Source organism: Mustelus asterias, chromosome 18 (assembly GCF_964213995.1).
Source record: "Mustelus asterias chromosome 18, sMusAst1.hap1.1, whole genome shotgun sequence".
Lineage (NCBI taxonomy): Eukaryota > Metazoa > Chordata > Chondrichthyes > Carcharhiniformes > Triakidae > Mustelus > Mustelus asterias.
The window spans coordinates 50,635,561-50,654,123 of NC_135818.1; the positions used below are offsets into that span (position 1 = coordinate 50,635,561).

Below are 18,563 nucleotides of genomic sequence, written 5' to 3' on the forward strand. Positions count from 1 at the left end.
GCAGCAGTGCTAACCACTGTGCCACAGTGTCGCCTTATATACAGCTATTTTGCAAAGATGGTAAAACAGCATTAATTGTTTTAACATGGAGTTTATTCTCCATGTCTAACCTTCAGTTTCATGTGCAAATTTTGTAGCCTCGAGTTTGGTACTGGCAGTTATAGAATCCCTACAGTACAGAAGGAGGCCATTCAGCCCATCGAGTCTGCACCAATCACAATCCCACCTCGGCCCTATTCCCACATATTTACCCTGCCAATCCCCCTGACACTAAGGTCAATTTAGCATGGCCAATCCATCTAACCTGCATATTGTCAGAGTGTGGGAGGAAACTGGAGCACCCGGAGGAAATCCACGCAGACACGGGGAGAATGTGCAAACTCCACATAGACAGTGACCCGAAGCCGGAATTGAACCCGGTTCCCTGGCGCTGAGGCAGCAGTGCTAACCACTGTGCCGCTCCAAATTGGAATAATCGTCATGGTATATACACCTCTCAACATTTTGAAGAGTTGGGTCCCATTCATTTCATTAGCCTCCACTGAGAACAAATTCATTTCTAAGTTTCTGAATAATAGGAGAAAACATAACTGATTTGGAATATATGATGTCCTTGATTACTCATTTATGAACCCCTTCAATGCATCAGTGTAAATGCGGTAATCTTTTAGAGATAAGTTGTCAAAAATTGCATTTCCAGGGTTTGAATAATGATATAAAACAATTTAGATAACAATAATCAATAATGTTTAAGATTCAGTCCAGCAGGTACATTTAAAGAATACTGTTAAAACTTTACGCCCTAGTTTCCTATTTGTCTGCGCTCTGTAGTTTTATTAAAACAAGACTTTAAAATCGCAACTAGTGGATGCACCCTGCAAATGTATCTTGTCGATCCAAACCTTCCAATGTAAACTTTACCCTCTTATTCGGGGCATTTAATCTGGTCTAAAGCCTTATCTTTTTCACCTTAATTACGCTCCGATTCCTGAGTAAAACTATCTTTCACCATACCCTGTTTTGAAAACTATGTCCCTTCTTCCATCGCTATGAATTGTCTCTGTGACTACTTTTTTCCGCCCTCTCTTTTTTCTGTCCCCCCCCCCCCCCCCCCCGACAATTACTTTTTTCCTTGCGGGTTATTTCTGTCGCTCCGGAAGAACTCACATGTGCAGGTTCTGAATAAAATACAGTTAACGTGTTGTTCATGAAGACGCTAATAAAAAAATGCCACTGATTGCCCGTCTAAAAAAATGGGGAACAGGCTACTTGATACGTGTGTGTGTGTGTACCGTGTTCACACGCTAATCTCCGGTGGCTTGCTGCATGTATAACTATTATCCACTTGAGCAGGAAGGAAGTGGAATATTATGGAGATCGCATAAGTGAGGCTTTATGAACTCGGGTTAAAATACCACAATGACGTACACACTTTCTAACAAATTGCATGAACTGGGCGGCCACATATTTTGTCGGATTTACTGATCTTTCCAGTTTGGTCTCTTACAAATGGATCTAATATGGGGTCCTGGGTGTCCGCCTCTTACCCCATAGCGCCTTCGTCCACCCCGCTTCCGATCACTTGAATTTATTGGACCAAATATGTTGTCAACTTCTATCTAGCGATAGTCATGCGGATAAATGAGGTGCAATTATTTTGGGAGTATTTGCGTGCGATATATATCCATGGTGAGTTGTTTTGAACTGTGATTAGGACGTTTATTGTGGATCATATGCGTGGGATTTGTTAAATCTTCCAATCCCCAGTATTAATGGTTACAGATTGACAAGAGTTCTTTCAGTGTTGGCTCCTTGTTATTGAAATCGCACGTGTTCCACTTTAAACAAAATGCGAGGGCGCTGAGTTTACAAGGTTTTTCCAGCATCCACTGTATAATGAGGCTGTATTTATCAAAGTTGACGGTATTTGGAATATCGATTGGCTGATAGTGTAATGCAGATGCAGAGCTCATATTGCGGTTTCTGGAGATAAGAGACAACTTTGTGTTGAGGTTTTTTTGTGTAAAAACGTTTTCGCGACAGCTTGAAGAGGTTTTCATGTGACGATCCTTGTTTGTGTTATTGAGTTAATGAGTATGCAGAACAAAATTGTTCATGGCAATGTCTGGCAAGTTGTGCTTTCATGTCTGTGAGGTGAGAATATCTGCTGTAAACATCGGTAAAGCAATGAGTCATGTTCATGCCTTACCTGGAAGCAGAAATGCGCTGACGTTTACTGAGTTATTAATTACCTGTGGTGTCTACCAAACCTTTGTGTAACATGTATTGCCTTTTCTTGGGGGTGAATTTGGGGGAACGTTGTATAAATTGTGCGTGCCTGTTTCGGAGCTCTTCGGTGAAAACTGGGTATGGGCAGAATTGGAATATTTTGCGATGGAGTTTTAAGTAGAAATAAGGCTGTGTGTGTGCAATTCCACGCAATGCAGATGCTGTACGATCCTGTACTGGCGGTACCGGAGTTCAGACTTTTAGTGTGCCCATTAAACAGTTTCCTCATGGGAGGTGCGGTTGTGGACTGGATTTTGTGCACGAAACTTGCCGGCAAGGGGCTATTTTCAGGAATTTAACGAAAGGTTTTGCTGCAAGTTTGCGAAATTCGCCTGTTGAGGAGTCGGTGGGCACTGCACTTGATCAGAATGGCATGGTGTGTAAGAAAGTATTGCACTGTGTATTAAGCAGCCTGCAGTGAGGCTCAGTCATTCCGGCTGTCGGAGCGGGGGCAGCATGCTGACCCATTGAGCATTGTAAGAACTCTCACAACACTGAGCATTTGCAGCCCTGTGTTTCTACGTGTACAATGCGGGATTTCACGCTATCTCATGCTATTGTGCCTGCAGCACTGAAATGCATGTGTTGGTGTGAGCGCTATTCATACCGTCCTCTGTCCCCTCTGCTGCTGCAGCCCGGGGCTCTCTGTCCCTGCCCCGCACTGATTGACTGCCAACTGGGCCCCGCCCCCGCCGCGTTACAGCTTCTGGGCGGGGCTACTGGGCATTGTGAGGTTGCGGGCGGGGGGCGGGGCGATAAACAGACCAATGGGAGAGCGAGGGGCGGGGATGGCGACGGTGATTGGCTGTTGGGGGCGGGGCCCGGCAAGGGTGATTGGTGGCGGGGGCGGGGCCTGCGAGGGTGATTGGCAGACGGGGCGGGGCCGATGAGGATGAGCAGGGGGCGGGGCTCTGTGGGGAGTGATTGGCAGATGAGACGGGTCGGAGAAGATGAGGGGCATTAGGGGCGGGACTCGGCGGGAGTGATTGGCGGATGGGTCCGGGGAGGATGGGAGAGGGTGGGAGGCGGGGCTGTTTGGCAGATGGGCCCGGGGAGGATGGGAGAGGGTGGGAGGAGGCGGGGCTGAATTGCAGATGGGGCGGGGCCGGTGATGATGAGTGACAGTGGGGGGGGCGGGGCCGGTAGGGTTGACTGGTAGAAGAGGAGGGACCGGTGAGGATGTGACAATGGGAGGGGCGGGGTCAATGGAGCTGATTGGCAGATGGGGCGGGGCCGGTGGGGCTGACTGTCAGCAGGGGGCGGGGCCGGTGGAGCTGACTCAGTAGGGGGCGGGGCCGGTGACGATGAATGACAGTAGGGGGCGGGGCTGGACGCTGATTGGCAGATGGGGGCGGGACCGGTGAGGGTGAGTGACAGCGGAGGGCGGGGGCTATTGGCTGATTGACAGATGGGGGCGGGGCCGATCAGTTGATTGACAGATGGGGCGGGGCTGGCTGACGTCGCGCAGGGGAAGCGGAGACTCTGCTCATTATATTCAAATGCTGTTCCAGGAGGGACTGGATAATACGGAGCCGAGCAGCCAAGCTCTAGAGTCCCTGAGCTTTTCAAGAACTTGTCCAAGATCGGCTGTCAAGAATCATGGACTGTTTTCATCTGCCTTGTTTTCTGTCAGTGAGTAGACCTTTTTATATTTTTCTAATAGATTGGGAGGGATTTCATGCAGATTGTAGCAATGTGTGTGAGTGTGTGTGTTTTAACCATTTATTTAATTCCTCTCTTAAACATGTACTTGCGACCATTCCCTACATCAGGGTTGGCTGGGAGTATTGTTGAGGAGGGGGGGGGGTGTGGGGGTGATTTTACACTTGTCAAGAAGTAATTAAGGAAGTGTTGCACAGTCAAACACCAGGCTATCAATGTAGTCAATGTGGAAATGTGAACACATTTCAAATTGAACAAAAAACCCTCTTGGGCACAAATAATTATTTACTCTTCACTTCTCAAAGATCATGAGGTTTCTGGGGAGCTGCCCGTTGCAGGATTTTAAACTTGTTGCTTTCAAAGAATCCAGTGTCACTAAGATAGTGAAAACACAAAAGGGTAACAGGATGGTGCTATCTGCCTGATTATGGGCTATTTAACTGTAACCGAGTGAAGCCAAGTAATTATACCTCTTCTCTCACTCTCTCTGTGTCGTGCGCTGTCTCTGGGGCGTTGATTGAAGATTACTTGTAATTCTCATTCTGTTTTTTTTGTGTGTGTTGTTGTTGTTGCTTGTTTTGCTCCACAGAGACACCATGATTCCTGGTAACCGAATGCTGATGGTAATTTTATTATGCCAAGTCTTACTGGGAGGTAATGCTAGTCTGATACCCGAGGAAGGGAGGAAAAAGTTCGCCGAGCAGAACCAGGCGGGTGGACGTCGCTCTCCGCAAAACCATGAACTGCTCCGCCAATTCGAGGCCACTCTACTCAACATGTTCGGACTGCAACGGCGCCCGCAGCCCAGCAAGTCTGCGGTCGTGCCCCAGTACATGCGGGATCTCTACAGGCTGCAGTCCGGGGACGAGCTCACCCACGACATTAGCTTCGAGTATCCCGAGAGATCCACAAGCCGGGCCAACACCGTGAGGAGCTTTCACCACGAAGGTACAAGGGAGCTGCACAAAACAGGGAGAATGATTGTGTTTGATCAGAGGCAGCAGTCAATGATAGCAGAACATGGCGGGAGATTAATGTTAAAAATGTGTGCATTTTTTTAAAAAAGCGATTGATTTATCTTGTTCAATTCTTTTTTAAAGAGTTGCGGGAGCCAATGTTTGTGGCTCTTATTCTTGCGAAGAATACATGTGCAATTTTAAAACTTGGAATGTATACATTCAAGTGTTTAAATGAGTTTATTTGCTGCAGGACCAGACTCGGAGTTAGACTGTTCCCCAACTCGCACCCTATCTAATTCCATGGCTGAGTGTAAATATTGCAGGGTGAGGATAGGACTGTTTTGGCAGGTGACACAAATATTTTCTGAACCCAGCCGCCATTCGCAGTCACTGTTTAGTTTGTGTAGGTTGCATTCATTCCTCTGGCACACACGTTTTTGTTGAGTCGAGCGCCAGTTTTGTAAATAAGTCTGAAGTTTATTTATTGGTGTCACAAATAGGCTTACATTAACACTGCAATGAAGTTACTGTGAAAATCCCCCCCCAGTTGGGCTTTAATCTTTTCTTTTATATAATCAAAACTCTTTTGGGTCCAGGGGCATTGATATTTTCCGTGGGCGAATCCAGATTTTTAAGGGTTGTCTCTCCTTTCTGTTGCGTGACAGAACACTTGGAGCTGATGCCAGGGCAGAGTGAAGACAGCCAGCTTCGTTTTGTCTTTAACATCAGCGCGGTGCCCGAGAAGGAGGTGCTGTCCTCGGCGGAGCTGCGGCTGTACCGGGAGCAGATCGACAGCGTCTGGAGCCGGGAGGATGGATTCCATCGCATCAACGTCTACGAGATCATGAGGGCTCCCAGCGAGAAGGGCGGGCTGATCACCAGGCTGCTAGACACCCGGCTGGTCCAGCACAACAGGACGCGCTGGGAGAGCTTCGACGTGAGCCCGGCGGTGCTGAGGTGGACCATGCAGAAGCAGCCCAACCACGGACTGGCCGTCGAGGTGATCCACCTGAACGGGACGGAGAGGCGGCACGTCCGGGTCAGCAGGTCGCTGCACCAAAGAAGGCACGCTGGCGGCGACTGGTCCCAGCTCAGGCCCTTACTGGTGACATTCAGCCACGACGGCAAGGGACACGCTCTCACCCGGAGGGTCAAGCGCAGCAGCAAAGGGCAGCGCCGCAAGAAGAACAAATCGCACTGCAGGAGGCACTCTCTCTACGTGGATTTCAGCGACGTGGGCTGGAATGACTGGATCGTCGCGCCGCCTGGTTACCAAGCTTTTTACTGTCACGGGGATTGCCCCTTCCCGCTGGCTGACCACCTGAACTCGACCAACCACGCCATCGTGCAGACGCTGGTCAATTCTGTAAACTCCAACATCCCCAAGGCTTGCTGTGTCCCCACAGAACTCAGCCCCATCTCAATGCTCTACTTGGACGAGTACGATAAAGTTGTGCTGAAGAACTATCAGGAAATGGTTGTGGAGGGGTGTGGGTGCCGCTGAGTGAAATGATGAGAATTGACTTTTTTTTATATATATAATGTCTGGACACTATTCGGAACAGGCGTTCACCATTACATTATTTATGACTTATGTGCAAATGTTGACCATATGATCATATATTTTGACAAAATATATTTATAACTACATATAAAAGGAAAATAAAAATGAGTCATATTTTAAACGTTAAATAAATTTCTGTACAACGTTTTTGTTAGCTGTATATTAGTATGTATATGTTTAAATTGGAATATAGAAAAAAATGTTCATAAATGTTCATTAAGTGTATTATTTATTATTTTTTCACCCTTTTCAGAGTTGAATCCAGTGTGTAAGTGTGTGCCGAATTAGAAATCAAAGCTGAAATACTTAACGAGTCCCCCCGCCCCTTTTTTTTCTCCTAAAGGAAGCCCTTTAAGCGTTTTGGCGTTCTTTTGTTAGGAAGCTGGTTTGTAAGAGGTGTGAACGGAGTTTAACATATATGAAGAAATGTCAACGAGTCCAGTTCTTGTGCTAATGGGTGTGAATAGGTGACTTTGGTTCGCTGGGAAGCTGTTGAAGCAGTGAATAGCTCGAGAGAGCAGAAGCACATTGAAAAAGATGTGTGCGAGGGGGTGGGGGTGGGGGGGGGCGGTGGGGAGAAGGGGAGGGGAATCTCACATCCAAACGACTGTTCTCATACCTGTTTGTCATTCATATCACTGGGCATTTCAGACTCTGTAGCTGAAATACCTTAAAAGCAGATCAGAAAGCTGGTTGCGCCACACCATCAGTCAGATTCCAGTTTAAAGTGCTCGCTCTTGTCTCTAAACTTAACGTTTCTCTGCCTTTGAGCTAAGATCAAGCCCAAGATGGGATGCAATGCCTTGTCTTTTGAATTGATTTGATTTTTTAATGTCACGTGTATTGGGATACAATGAAACATATTGTTTCTTGCGAGCTATACAAATAATGCATACCGTTCATAGAATACATGGGGGTGAAGGAAAAGAGAGAGTGTAGAATATAGTGTTGCAGTTACAGGTAGGGTGAAGAGAAATATCAGCTTAATATATGGTAGGACCATTCAAAAGTCTGAAGGCAGCAGGGAAGAAGCTGTTCTTGAGTTGGTTGATACTTTTGTATCTTTTTCCCCCCGACAGGAAAAAGATCAACTTAATCAGCTCCTGTCAGCTTGGATCTTGATTGTCTCTCCTCTTGGGGACCATGAATTGGATTCGATTTGAATTTGGTTTTTGGAGTAAGCAAGGAGATGGATTCAGGTCCTTTCTGCAACTTTGAGGATGGAGTAAAAAAATAAGAAAGTTAATATTAAACCGGATTTCTCCCGCGATTAAACGTTAATTTGCTGGAATCCCTTTTCCGTGTTAGTATCCTTGTCACCAGGGGGTTACTGTGTTAATGATTTTTAAAAATCCTTTCATCTGTGTCCTCTTCTTCACTACCCCCACCCCACCCCCTCCAAACTGTAAGAGGTTTTGCCTCCGAGCAGGTCTGTCTCAGGCTAATATTAGGAAGGGAGCGAGGGGGTTAGCATTGGTAATCAAGGCTGCATGTAGGCTTAATTTTTTTTGGAGACTGCTTGGGCCCAAAAGGGACGTAAGCGGGCTTGCAAACTCCAAAAGCAAACGCCAAGAGTTGCCTAAGCCTGCGCTCCCTGGAGTGTGCAGGTGGTGAGAGCAGGGCAGACCCTCAGGCAAAGGCATCCATGCTCCGCAATTTACTCACGGCCCCTGTTAGTTTTCAACTGTGGCCAACCTGAATAAATCTTTAAAAAGGATTTGATGATTGCATTCCCTCAGGAAACATTTGTTTTCGTTCCACATCATATCTCTCAAACTGTATACCATGGTGGGGGGGGGGTGGGGGGGTGTCGACTTTCAAGTCAGAGATGTTTAGGAACTTTATTTTAACCGTTCACTATGGTTCTGCCTTGGCTCTCTACTCAAGTGCCTCTGTTGGTTGTATTTTTTAATGAATGGAAGCGGTATATATAATTGTACGTCAAACGTATTCCTTTACACTTCTGTTGCGTGGCATCAGAATTATACGTGGAGTTTTGTAATTTTAACATTTGCGATTATAATACATTTTTACCGGTTAGCGTTGAAAAGGAATTCAAATGTTAGCCTTTGTTTGATTTAAGTGCCGAGTTAGTTTGGTCCAAAACACACTCTTTTGCAGTCTGGAGATTGGGCTTAGAGGGAAAAACGCCTTCTCCTATGTTGAAATGTTCTTGGATTTTAACTTTCCCAAGTTTGTGTGTGGTCTGGCCGTGTTCTTCCATATGAATTATAAATATTTAATAACAGCCAGTGAACAGGCTAATCATTTTTGTTTGTAGATGAACGGGTCTGTGTTCTAGGACAATGCCCCCCACTAAATGCCAGACTACGTTTTAGCTTTCAATCCCAAAAAACAACTTGATTTAAAATCATTTTGCAAGATGTTGCGGGTCTTAGCCTGATAATACCGGAGAGTACATTTTTCCTTTCCTAAAATGTCTGTCTAGGATTTTAAAAAATAGGAGCGAAATTGTTTCCCCTGGATTTTGGAAATGAATGGCAGTGGGAGTTAATTCCGACGTCAAGTTCAGTTACAGTTGGATCTTGCTGAAACATTTTCGTTTTTTTTCTTACAATGGCCACCTCCAAGCATGTCCTCCTCCATATTTATACAATTATATATATACCCATCATCTTCTCCAAAACAACCCAGAAGGAGAGATCACCCAGCCAGCCACATCTGCTGCAGCTGCAACAGCAACACCGCCTCCCCAAGCCTCCTGTCAAACTCTCAGCACAAGAGGGCCGGCCACTCAAACAGACCCAGATCCTCCACATTTGCCCATCATCATCTCTCCAACTGGCCCGTGCCAAGAAAGACGGGGCTATCTTTTGTTTGAAGCCAGCTTCCCCCGCAGCTTTACAGTAAATCAAAACCGGCTGGCAAAAGAAACATCAATTTTGTCCAATCCCTTCAGCCCAACAATCGTGTTTTTTTTTACTATCTCTTAGAAAGGCCCGGGGCGGACGACCTGCTGCTTTCTCTCTGACGCCTGCATATCAGGCATAACCAGGCCGGGGAAAGAATTTCATTTTGAAGTGGCAATAAGCTGAAGGGTGGTGGGGGGAGAGCTTTTTCAGCTGTTTTGACAGTGCAATTACACACATTTCAACTGATACGCTTCATTCAGATAACATCGCCCCTGCCATTACAAAATCAGGAATGGTAATTGTCTGGTAGCTCATTACCCCAACACTCAATACTCCCAGCTACATGGAAAACAAGCGCACATTTATTAAAACGCTTCAGGAAATGAAGCGACAGCCTTCTTGCATATGTGCATACCTCTCTAGACTCCTTAGCGCCATAAGCAATCGTTTGAAGCTATTAACTGATTGTAACATTACACTTTAGGTATTTCAGCTTTGGCCTTCGTTAAAATATATCTGCACCAGTCTCATTTTCTTTCCATATAGAGCCATGTACACCATTATTTTGTTAATCATTTCAGTTTCAAAATCGTTCCTTTGTTCCAATTCGATTCCATTCAACAGGTTCCAACACGCAGAAAGCTGGTTCATTTCAAATCTACTATAAACCGTCACAGGAAAATGTGCAGGGAAATATTTATTCCCTATCATGCTGAATGCACCATCTTGTATTGCAAGGGCGCATTGGAATGAAGCTTACTCTTCCTGTGTGACTTTTATCACGCATAACTTCATTTGCATAATTAATGAACAATAAACAACAAATCACTTTCGTGTAATATAATGTGGAAGTAATTCCAAAATTGGAACTCCATTCAAACACAAACAAGAGCCCCCTTGTTAAACTGCTACATTTCTAATAAAGAATTCATGAGCTGCATTGAAGCAGAGAAACGCACTTGCATTCCCTTCTGTGCTGTCCATGGAGTTCAAAGAAAGAATTGAATCCAAAGCTTTGATTTGCAGTATTCTTGATTTAAATATATAATGGTATGATTTGGGTTTGAGTTTAGATTGAGTGACAATGGTAGTGAGGGGAATGGCACACTGCAATTCTGTACCTGAATTAAATCTACATTTTATCAGATTTCACTGAGATCTTGCAGAAATTTCTAGTTGAAAAGTCTGGTTAAGGAATGCATTCAAATGCCACCATTCTCTTTTACTTCCTTCTTTCTTTGTAAAATTATATTGCCACTATAAATTAGTCTCCAGTTCCCTTTGCTTAACATCAGGTCTTAAGACTTTTATTTTTAATGTTTTTAGAGTACTTTAGTGTGCTCGATCAACAATTTTAAGAGTCAACACTGGATGTTATAAAGTCATGTTAGGCCTGGTATATAACTCCAATGTGATATTGAACCTGGGGCAAAAACTGTCCCAGAGGTACCAAAGATCTTTAGGATACATTTTAAATATATGTGCAGTGATTTAAATGATCAGATGATATTGCATCTCAACCTTCCCCCTCTAACTATTTGAATTTAAGAATGAGGAACCATGTACCACACATGTACCAGATTTCTCCTGGGCTGAGTAATTGGGAGTTCTAGCCATGTGGTATATAATATAACTCATACAGATTTGAGGCTGGGAGTTGCAGTGCGATGGTCGTATAAGATGCGAAAATAGTCATAATTATTCATGAACGTTATTCTCATTACCTGGAGGCAGCTGTATGGACAGGGCTATCTTCAGCTCAGTTTTCACCAGCCTTCAGTATAGCGGATCCTCTGCCTATTGCTTTGGCCAAATTCTATACCGTATTCGTTTGTTAGCACTTTGCAATTGTGAGAACTTACAAGATGTTACGAGAAGGTCATTTCCAGTGATATCTCCTGGAGCACCAATGATACATACATTATAGACCAAAAATGAATAACACCGTACCTATAAAATGTTTACCTTTGTTAGTTGTTATTTAAAAGTCTCTAGTTTGGTGAATCCAAATCCATATGATTGATTAGGAATGCCTGCAATTATTCATTTTGGTTAAAAAATGGATTAGGAAAGTATGTGTGAGTTGATGACATGCATATTTATGAGTCAGTAAATAAATGAGCCATTTTAAAGAAAATAAGCACCATTTGTCTTTTGACACTTCTTTCCTGTTAAGATGTTTTATAGGATAATAGTGGATGGCTGGAGGTGAACTTCAAATGTAGCAGCTTTTTATTGTTAGCCAGCAGACCAAAACCAATGCTTGTAATGCATCTTCAGATACTTTGACATTTGGTGTAAATATCTATAAGTATTTTTTTTTCACTTTCTTATGTGATAAATGGCTGTTCTTCCACCATGGCAATGAAAAGTCGCTTAATATTGGAGAATGTTGGGCTTGTGATGCCAAGGACTATTTACAATAACTACTTGACATCTTAAATAGAAAGATTACTGGGAAACATGCCTTTGTTCCCTCCAGATGTGACTATTCTAATCCATTCTTGGCCTCCCACACCTATCCTTCATAGACTTGGGGTCATTCAGAACTCTGTTGCTGTGTCCTAACTCACAGCAAATCCCATTTTGCAATCACCCCTGTGCAGCCCTGATCTGCATTGGCTGCTGGTTAAGCAACACCTCGATTTGAAAATTCTCATCCTTGTTTTCAAATCCTTCACCCACCTCCTTCTCTTTGGCCAGACCTTGAAGATATTTACACTCCTCTAATAGAGCATTCTAATTTTAATTGCTACACAACTGGTGGCTGTGCCTGCAGCTGTGTAGACCCTAAGCTCTGGAATTCCCTCCCTAAACCCCTCCATCTTGCTACCTGACTTTTCTCCTATTAGACACACCTCAAAGCCTTTGACCAAGCTTTGGGTCATTTCCCCTAATACCTCCTTGTGTGCTTGGTGTCACAATTTGTTTCATAATGTCTCTGTGAAGTGCCTTGGGGCGTTTTATTACATTAACAGCACTAAATAAATACAAGTTGTTGATGCAAGTATGTGCATATCATAAAATGCATTGTATGGATGATACAACCTATGTAAACAGTATGACATTATAGAGAGTAGTAGATACTCAAGTCACCTCAAAATAGAAATGTAATTAGGAGAGTCAAAAGTCATTTACTTTTTAATTGAATGAAAAGTTAGTTCACTAACTTGCAATCACTCTGTATAAGCGTTAGAGTAGTATTCAGTTTTGTGTTGGCAAGAATTGTTGATGTGGACTCTGACTGCCAGCACACTGATTTATTGTTGCATTTTGATGTTCACACTAAAATGTTACCAATCTTGAGGTTATTCCTCCAGTTATTTGAAAAATACAATTGATAGGCAGTTCCTTAGAAACTATCGAGCTGGATTTATATTGTAAATATTCTTTTTAAACAATTGCCTCCTTCTGTGCATGAAAATTGGGGTTAAATATGGTAGTATTCCTTTTTCAGAGGGCAATCTTATGACAAAGGAATTGTTATTGTCCAAAGGTTGGTGAGATGATACTATCAAAAATCATTACACCACAAAGCGAAGCACCTCTCTTCACAGTATGGTGTAATGTGGTGCCATGCAGTCCAAAAGGTCCAAGTTAGACCACTAATCAGCGCCGAGTTAACTAGTTTCAATCAATATGACTTTGGACTATAAACATCAATTTCCGTCCTGTGGGTTAGAGCAGGAAAAAATAGCCAGGCTCTTGCATGCTTTCTATAGAACCTGGGTGGGCAATATGACTTTGGGTACAATCAGATTCAGCTGTACTTAGAGGAAGCAATGGCCAAATGGTATTATCGCCAGATTATTAATCCAGAAATTCAGCTAATGTTCTGGAGATGCAAGTTTGAATTCCACCATGGCAGATGGTGGAATTTGAATTCAATAAAAAATATCTGGAATTAAGAATCTACTGATGACCATGAAACCATTGTCAATTGTCAGAAAAACCCATCTGATTCACTAATGCCCTTTAGGGAAGGAAATCTGCCATCCTTACCTGGTCTGGCCTACATGTGACTCCAGAGCCACAGCAATGTGGTTGACTCTCAATTACCCTCTGAAATGGCCTAGCAGTCAAGGGCAACTAGGGATGGGAAATAAATTCTGGCCAGCCAGCGATGCCCATGTCCCATGAGTGAATAACAAAATGTTGTGATATCCAACAACCCCCCAAACAGATAGTATGCCAACACATTATTTTGGGCTCACTAGGAGAGATATTGGACAAGTGACCGTAGTGGCACGGTGGCACAGTGGTTAGCACTGTTGTCTTGCAACGCCAGGGACCTGGGTTCGAATCCCGGCCTGGGTCACTGTCTGTGCGGAGTTTGCCCATTCTCCCCGTGTCTGTGTGGGTTTCCTCTGGGTGCTCCAGTTTCCTCCCACAGTCCAAAGATGTGTGGGTTAGGTGCATTGGCCATGCTAAATTCTACAGGTGCCAGAGTGTGGCGACAAGGGGATTTTCACAGTAACTTCATTGCAGTGTTAATGTAAGCCTACTTGTGACTAATAAATAAACTTTACTTTACTTAACTTTAACTGGCAGTTTAGACCCAAGCATTAGTCACTCCTTTCATAAGAGAGAGAAGAAGGAGAGATAAAAAGGAAGTTTTATCCTCATGCTGCTTGGTGCAGTTAGGAAGACACACTGATTCACAGACTGCTTTAGGTCAACTTCATCCCATTTAGATGTTTGCTCATCCCGCCTGAACAATTGGCAAATATAAACTCCATCGATTAACTTATTTAGAACAGAAACCAGCCTTTGAAAGAACCATATATTGTGATACTATAGTCATATATGAAGTTTAGTCTGCATGATTTTGAATATGCTGCTGTGTGAGCTGGTTTCTCTGCCAGCACATTGCATAAGGTAAAACACACTTATGGATAGACACAGAAGCTGCCCACAATCATGTAAGGTGAATTACATTACTTTATAGCTACATTAAAATACATGAAAATTAAAGAGAATTTTTACAATGGGTATAACTGTACCAGATTGAATGGTGGTAGGTGAGATTTTAATTTTGAGGCAGGACCTTATTTAAGGAAAAACATTGCACAACCTAATTAGTGTCAGGAATTTAGAATCAGCTATCTGAAGCCTCGCTTGAACATCGATGGCAAAGTATTTATAACTGTTATAAATTGACTTTTTCATGATTAAAGATCATTTGAAAAGAGTAAGTGATAGGAATTAGCATGTTAGCAATACATTTCCTATTTTGTGTCATAAAAAATAATTATTTAAAATTTTCATTTTGGTTGTGCATTCATCTCAAAGTCAGGGAGCTGGGACAGGGCGGCACGGTGGCACTGTGGTTAGCATTGTTGCCCTACAGCACCAGGGACCCAGGTTCGATTCCCAGCTTGGGTCACTCTCTGTGCTGAGTCTGCGCACGTTCTCCCCGTGACTGTGTGGGTTTCCTCTGAGTCTTCCGGTTTCCTCCCACAGTCTGAAAGACATGCTAGTTAGGTGCATTGGCCAAGCTAAATTCTTCCTCAGTGTACCCGAACAGGCACCGGAGTGTGGCGACTGGGGGATTTTCACAGTAACTTCATTGCAGTGTTAACATAAGCCTACTTGTGACATTAATAAATAAACTTTAAAGTAAACTGGACAAAGACAAATAGGATGTAAACTGAATGTTTCCACAATCTAAAGACATCTAAATATTCAAATGAACAGAGTTAAATAAAGAAAGATGAAGATCAGAGCAAAGAAACCCAAGGGTGCCTTTTGAGTAAGTTAAAGATTTTATTGTTATGTGAAAAATGATGACTGTTAAAGACTATGAAAGATGGTCAAGGACAGGATATGAAGACTCAATGAGTACAGTGGAAATGTTAAAGGACAACTTTCCATTAGTCTCCATTTTTGGAAGATAAACTCAACTGTTCAAATTTAATGATGATAATGAAACAAGTGATGTTAAATAGAAGAACATAATGTTTCAGATAGAATTAAGAACCTGAAACTAGCTAGAGAAACAGGGCTGGATGATATTCACCAAAGGTTGTTGGGGGGATGGGACACTAGCTGTGCATGCCTATTCCCTGCTCTTTTAATAGCTCACTGCACTCTGGGATGTTTTCCCATAGATTGGAAGACAAGAAGGTGGGGACAGATAACTGTTTGATATACCAATTAGTTAAATTCAGCAATAGGAAAAATGCTTGAAAGAATCCGTAAGGATACAATATATGACTATTTGATTTGATTTATTATTGTCACATGTATAAGCATACAGTGAAAAATATTGTTCCCTGTGCGCTATACAGACAGAGCATACCGTTCATAGAGAAGAAAATGAGAGAGTGCAGAATGTAGTGTCACAGTTATAGCTAGATCAACTTAATGCAAGGTAAGTCCATTCAAAAGTCTGATGGCAGCAGGGAAGCAGCTGTTCTTGAGTCGGTTGGTACGTGACCTGAGACTTTTGTATCTTTTTCCTGACGGAAGAAGGTGGAAGAGAGATTGTCCAGGGTGCATGCGGTCTATTAATTATGTTGGCTGCTTTGCCGAGGCAGCGGGAAGTGTAGACAGAGTCAATGGATGGGAGGCTGGTTTGTGTGATGGATTGGGCTACATTCACGACCTTTTGTAGTTTCTTGCAGTCTTGGGCAGAGCAGGAGCCATACCAAACTGTGATACAAGAAATAATGCTTTCTATGATGCATCTGTAAAAGGTGGTGAGAGTAGTAGCTGACATGCCAAATTTCCTTTGTCTTAGACTTAGTCTTAGCGTACTTAGATAAGGTGCAACATATTAAGGACACCCAACTTAGCTTCATAAAAGATCATGCATGAAATTTAACGAATAAGTCAGCAAGGTGAAGAAAGCCCAGAAGACATTGACTTCCATAAAGGTTTTGACAGGGTACAATGCAATAGGCTTCCTACAAGATCAAAGTCTCTGGTATGAAAGGTAATATACTGAGCTGGAAGGCAGTAGGCAGAAAGCAGTTATAGATGTGTTGGAGTGGTGTTTCCTCGGGATTGGCGTCGGGACCATTTCTTTTAACTGTCGTTGTTAATGATCTGAATGTAGTTGACGCGGGCATGATCTGTCAATTTTCAGATGATGCTAAGATTTGTGCAAGTGTAGACAATGCCCAATTGCTTCAGGCAGATCTTGATGATACGGTGGATTTTGCTGGTTGTGACTGGCAAATTACGATTTACTTGGAAAAGTGCAGTGTTATACATGTGGGCAGGGTTAATGCTGAAGGTGCATCCAGCCTGAAGGAATAAGCGTTAAAGAAAGTCGAGAAAGAAAGAAAAATGGAGGATCCAGTGAATACACCTTTAAAAGTTCACGAACAATGCTGTGAAGTGACAACTCTAACAAATTGGGTGTTGGGGCGGCACAGTGGCACAGTGGTTATCACTGCTGCCTCACAGCTCCAGGGCCCTGGGTTTGACTCTTGGCATCCCTGCACTGTGGCACCCCTGTATGTGTGGAGTTTATACATTCTCCCTGTGTCTGCATGTGTTTCCTCCGAGTGCTCTGTTCCCCCCACAGTCCAAAAATATGTGGGTTAGGTGCATTGGCCATGCTAAATTGCCCTTTAGTGTCCCGAGATGTGTAGGTTAGAGGGATTAGCGGAGTAAATATGTGGGGTTATGGGTTTATGGCCTAGGTGGGGTTGTTGTCGGTGTAGACTTGATGGGCCGAATGGCCTCCTTCTGCGCTGTAGGGTTTCAGTGATTCTATGATTAAAGGAAAATTGATTATAAGATGGGCCAAACTATTTTGCCCTTGTACAAGATTTTAGTCATATCTCTCTTAGAATGATGTGTCCTGTGTTGGTTGTCCTACATGGTAGGTGACACTTGAGGCTTTGGAAAAGGTACGAGGAGCTCCTTTGGCCAACTCCCAGTTTAAAACATTGTAATTAGAAAGGTAGGATTAAAGAGCTGACAGTTCATACTTCAGAGAAACACATACTTATGGATGATTGTTTGAGGTTTATAAAGTAAAGTGATTGTGGAGAGGTGGGTGGGAGGTGCTGGTTCTTGTGCTACGGTGGGTAGCATCTCTGCCTCTAATTCAGAAGCTCCAGGGTTGGGTCCCACTCCAGGACTGGCTGGTCACAGAAGGTGCGCTCATACCATGGTTGAATGGGTTGATTATCAATCTGAAAATCTGCCCAGTATATCTATGGCAAGGGAGAGACTCCAGTTCAGCCATGCTTAATGCACTGTGGCACCCCTGTGGGTGGCACGGTGGTTAGCACTGCTGCCTCACAGCGCCAGGGACCCGGGTTCGATTCCCGGCTTGGGTCACTGTCTGCGTGGAGTTTGCACGTTCTCCCCGTGTCTGCGTGGGTTTCCTCTGGGTGCTCCGGTTTCCTCCCACAGTCCAAAGATGTGTGGGTTAGGTGGATTGGCCATGCTGAATTACCGCTCAGTGTCAGGGGTTCTAGCTAGGGTCAATGCATGGGGTTATGGGGATAGGGCCTGAAAGACATTGTGGTCGGTGCAGACTCGACGGGCCGAATGGCCCCCTTCTGCATTGTAGGATTCTATGTTCTATATTCAAGCTATAGCTCTAGGCTAGTGACCTTTTCCAGAAAAAAAAGCTATAGAAACAGATGGAAGAATGTGCTTCATCTGCCTCATGTTTCTCTAGGTGTGAGAAGGGAATCAAGAAAAAGAGTGCGAGAGATAGGATGAAGAAAATAGACCTCACGCCTGGTATTCTGTCCTTTATACCCGGTACGGTACCATAGTGGCTATGTTGGTGGGCGAGTAATCCAGAAGCCTTGACGAATAATCCAGAAACGGGAGTTCAAGCCCCACTATGGATATTGGAATTAAAATTCAGTGAATGAAACAAACCTGGAATTAAAAAGCTAGTATCCGTAATGGTGACCATGAAACTTCCAGATTGCCACCAAAACCCAACTGGCTCACTCATGTCTCTCAGCTCTTTATTGGACTCCAGATGTACAGCAGAGTTGTTGACTCTGAACTGCCGAATGAAATGACTCAGCAAGGCACTCAGTTGCCGCCACCATCTTGTGAAGGGCAGTTAGGGATGGGCAATGAATGCCTACGCCCTGTGAATGAATGAATAAAATCGATTGTGTTTAAGTTGACACTTTGCTCCAGTTAAATCGGTGAGGAGGGAACAGTTGTCATAATTTTAAATTGTACGAGGCTGGAACTAGGTCAGATATCTGGAGCTGGTTCTTTTCCAGA

General features: G+C 43.7%; 1 protein-coding gene across 2 annotated transcripts; it reads left to right on the plus strand.

Moving 5' to 3' along the window:
• The first annotated feature begins 1,494 nt into the window (after positions 1-1,494).
• bmp4 (bone morphogenetic protein 4) lies at positions 1,495-11,470 on the plus strand. Of its 2 annotated transcripts, none has more exons than XM_078233910.1 (4): positions 1,495-1,689; positions 3,801-3,921; positions 4,541-4,899; positions 5,576-11,470. In XM_078233910.1, the coding sequence occupies exons 3-4, from the start codon at positions 4,548-4,550 to the stop codon at positions 6,412-6,414; spliced, it is 1,191 nt and encodes a 396-aa protein (XP_078090036.1). In that variant the 5' UTR covers positions 1,495-1,689; positions 3,801-3,921; positions 4,541-4,547; the 3' UTR covers positions 6,415-11,470. The 2 variants fall into 2 exon arrangements, with proteins under 2 accessions (XP_078090036.1, XP_078090037.1); XM_078233911.1 differs by lacking the exon at positions 1,495-1,689 and adding an exon at positions 1,923-2,154.
• Positions 11,471-18,563: the final 7,093 nt, after the last annotated feature.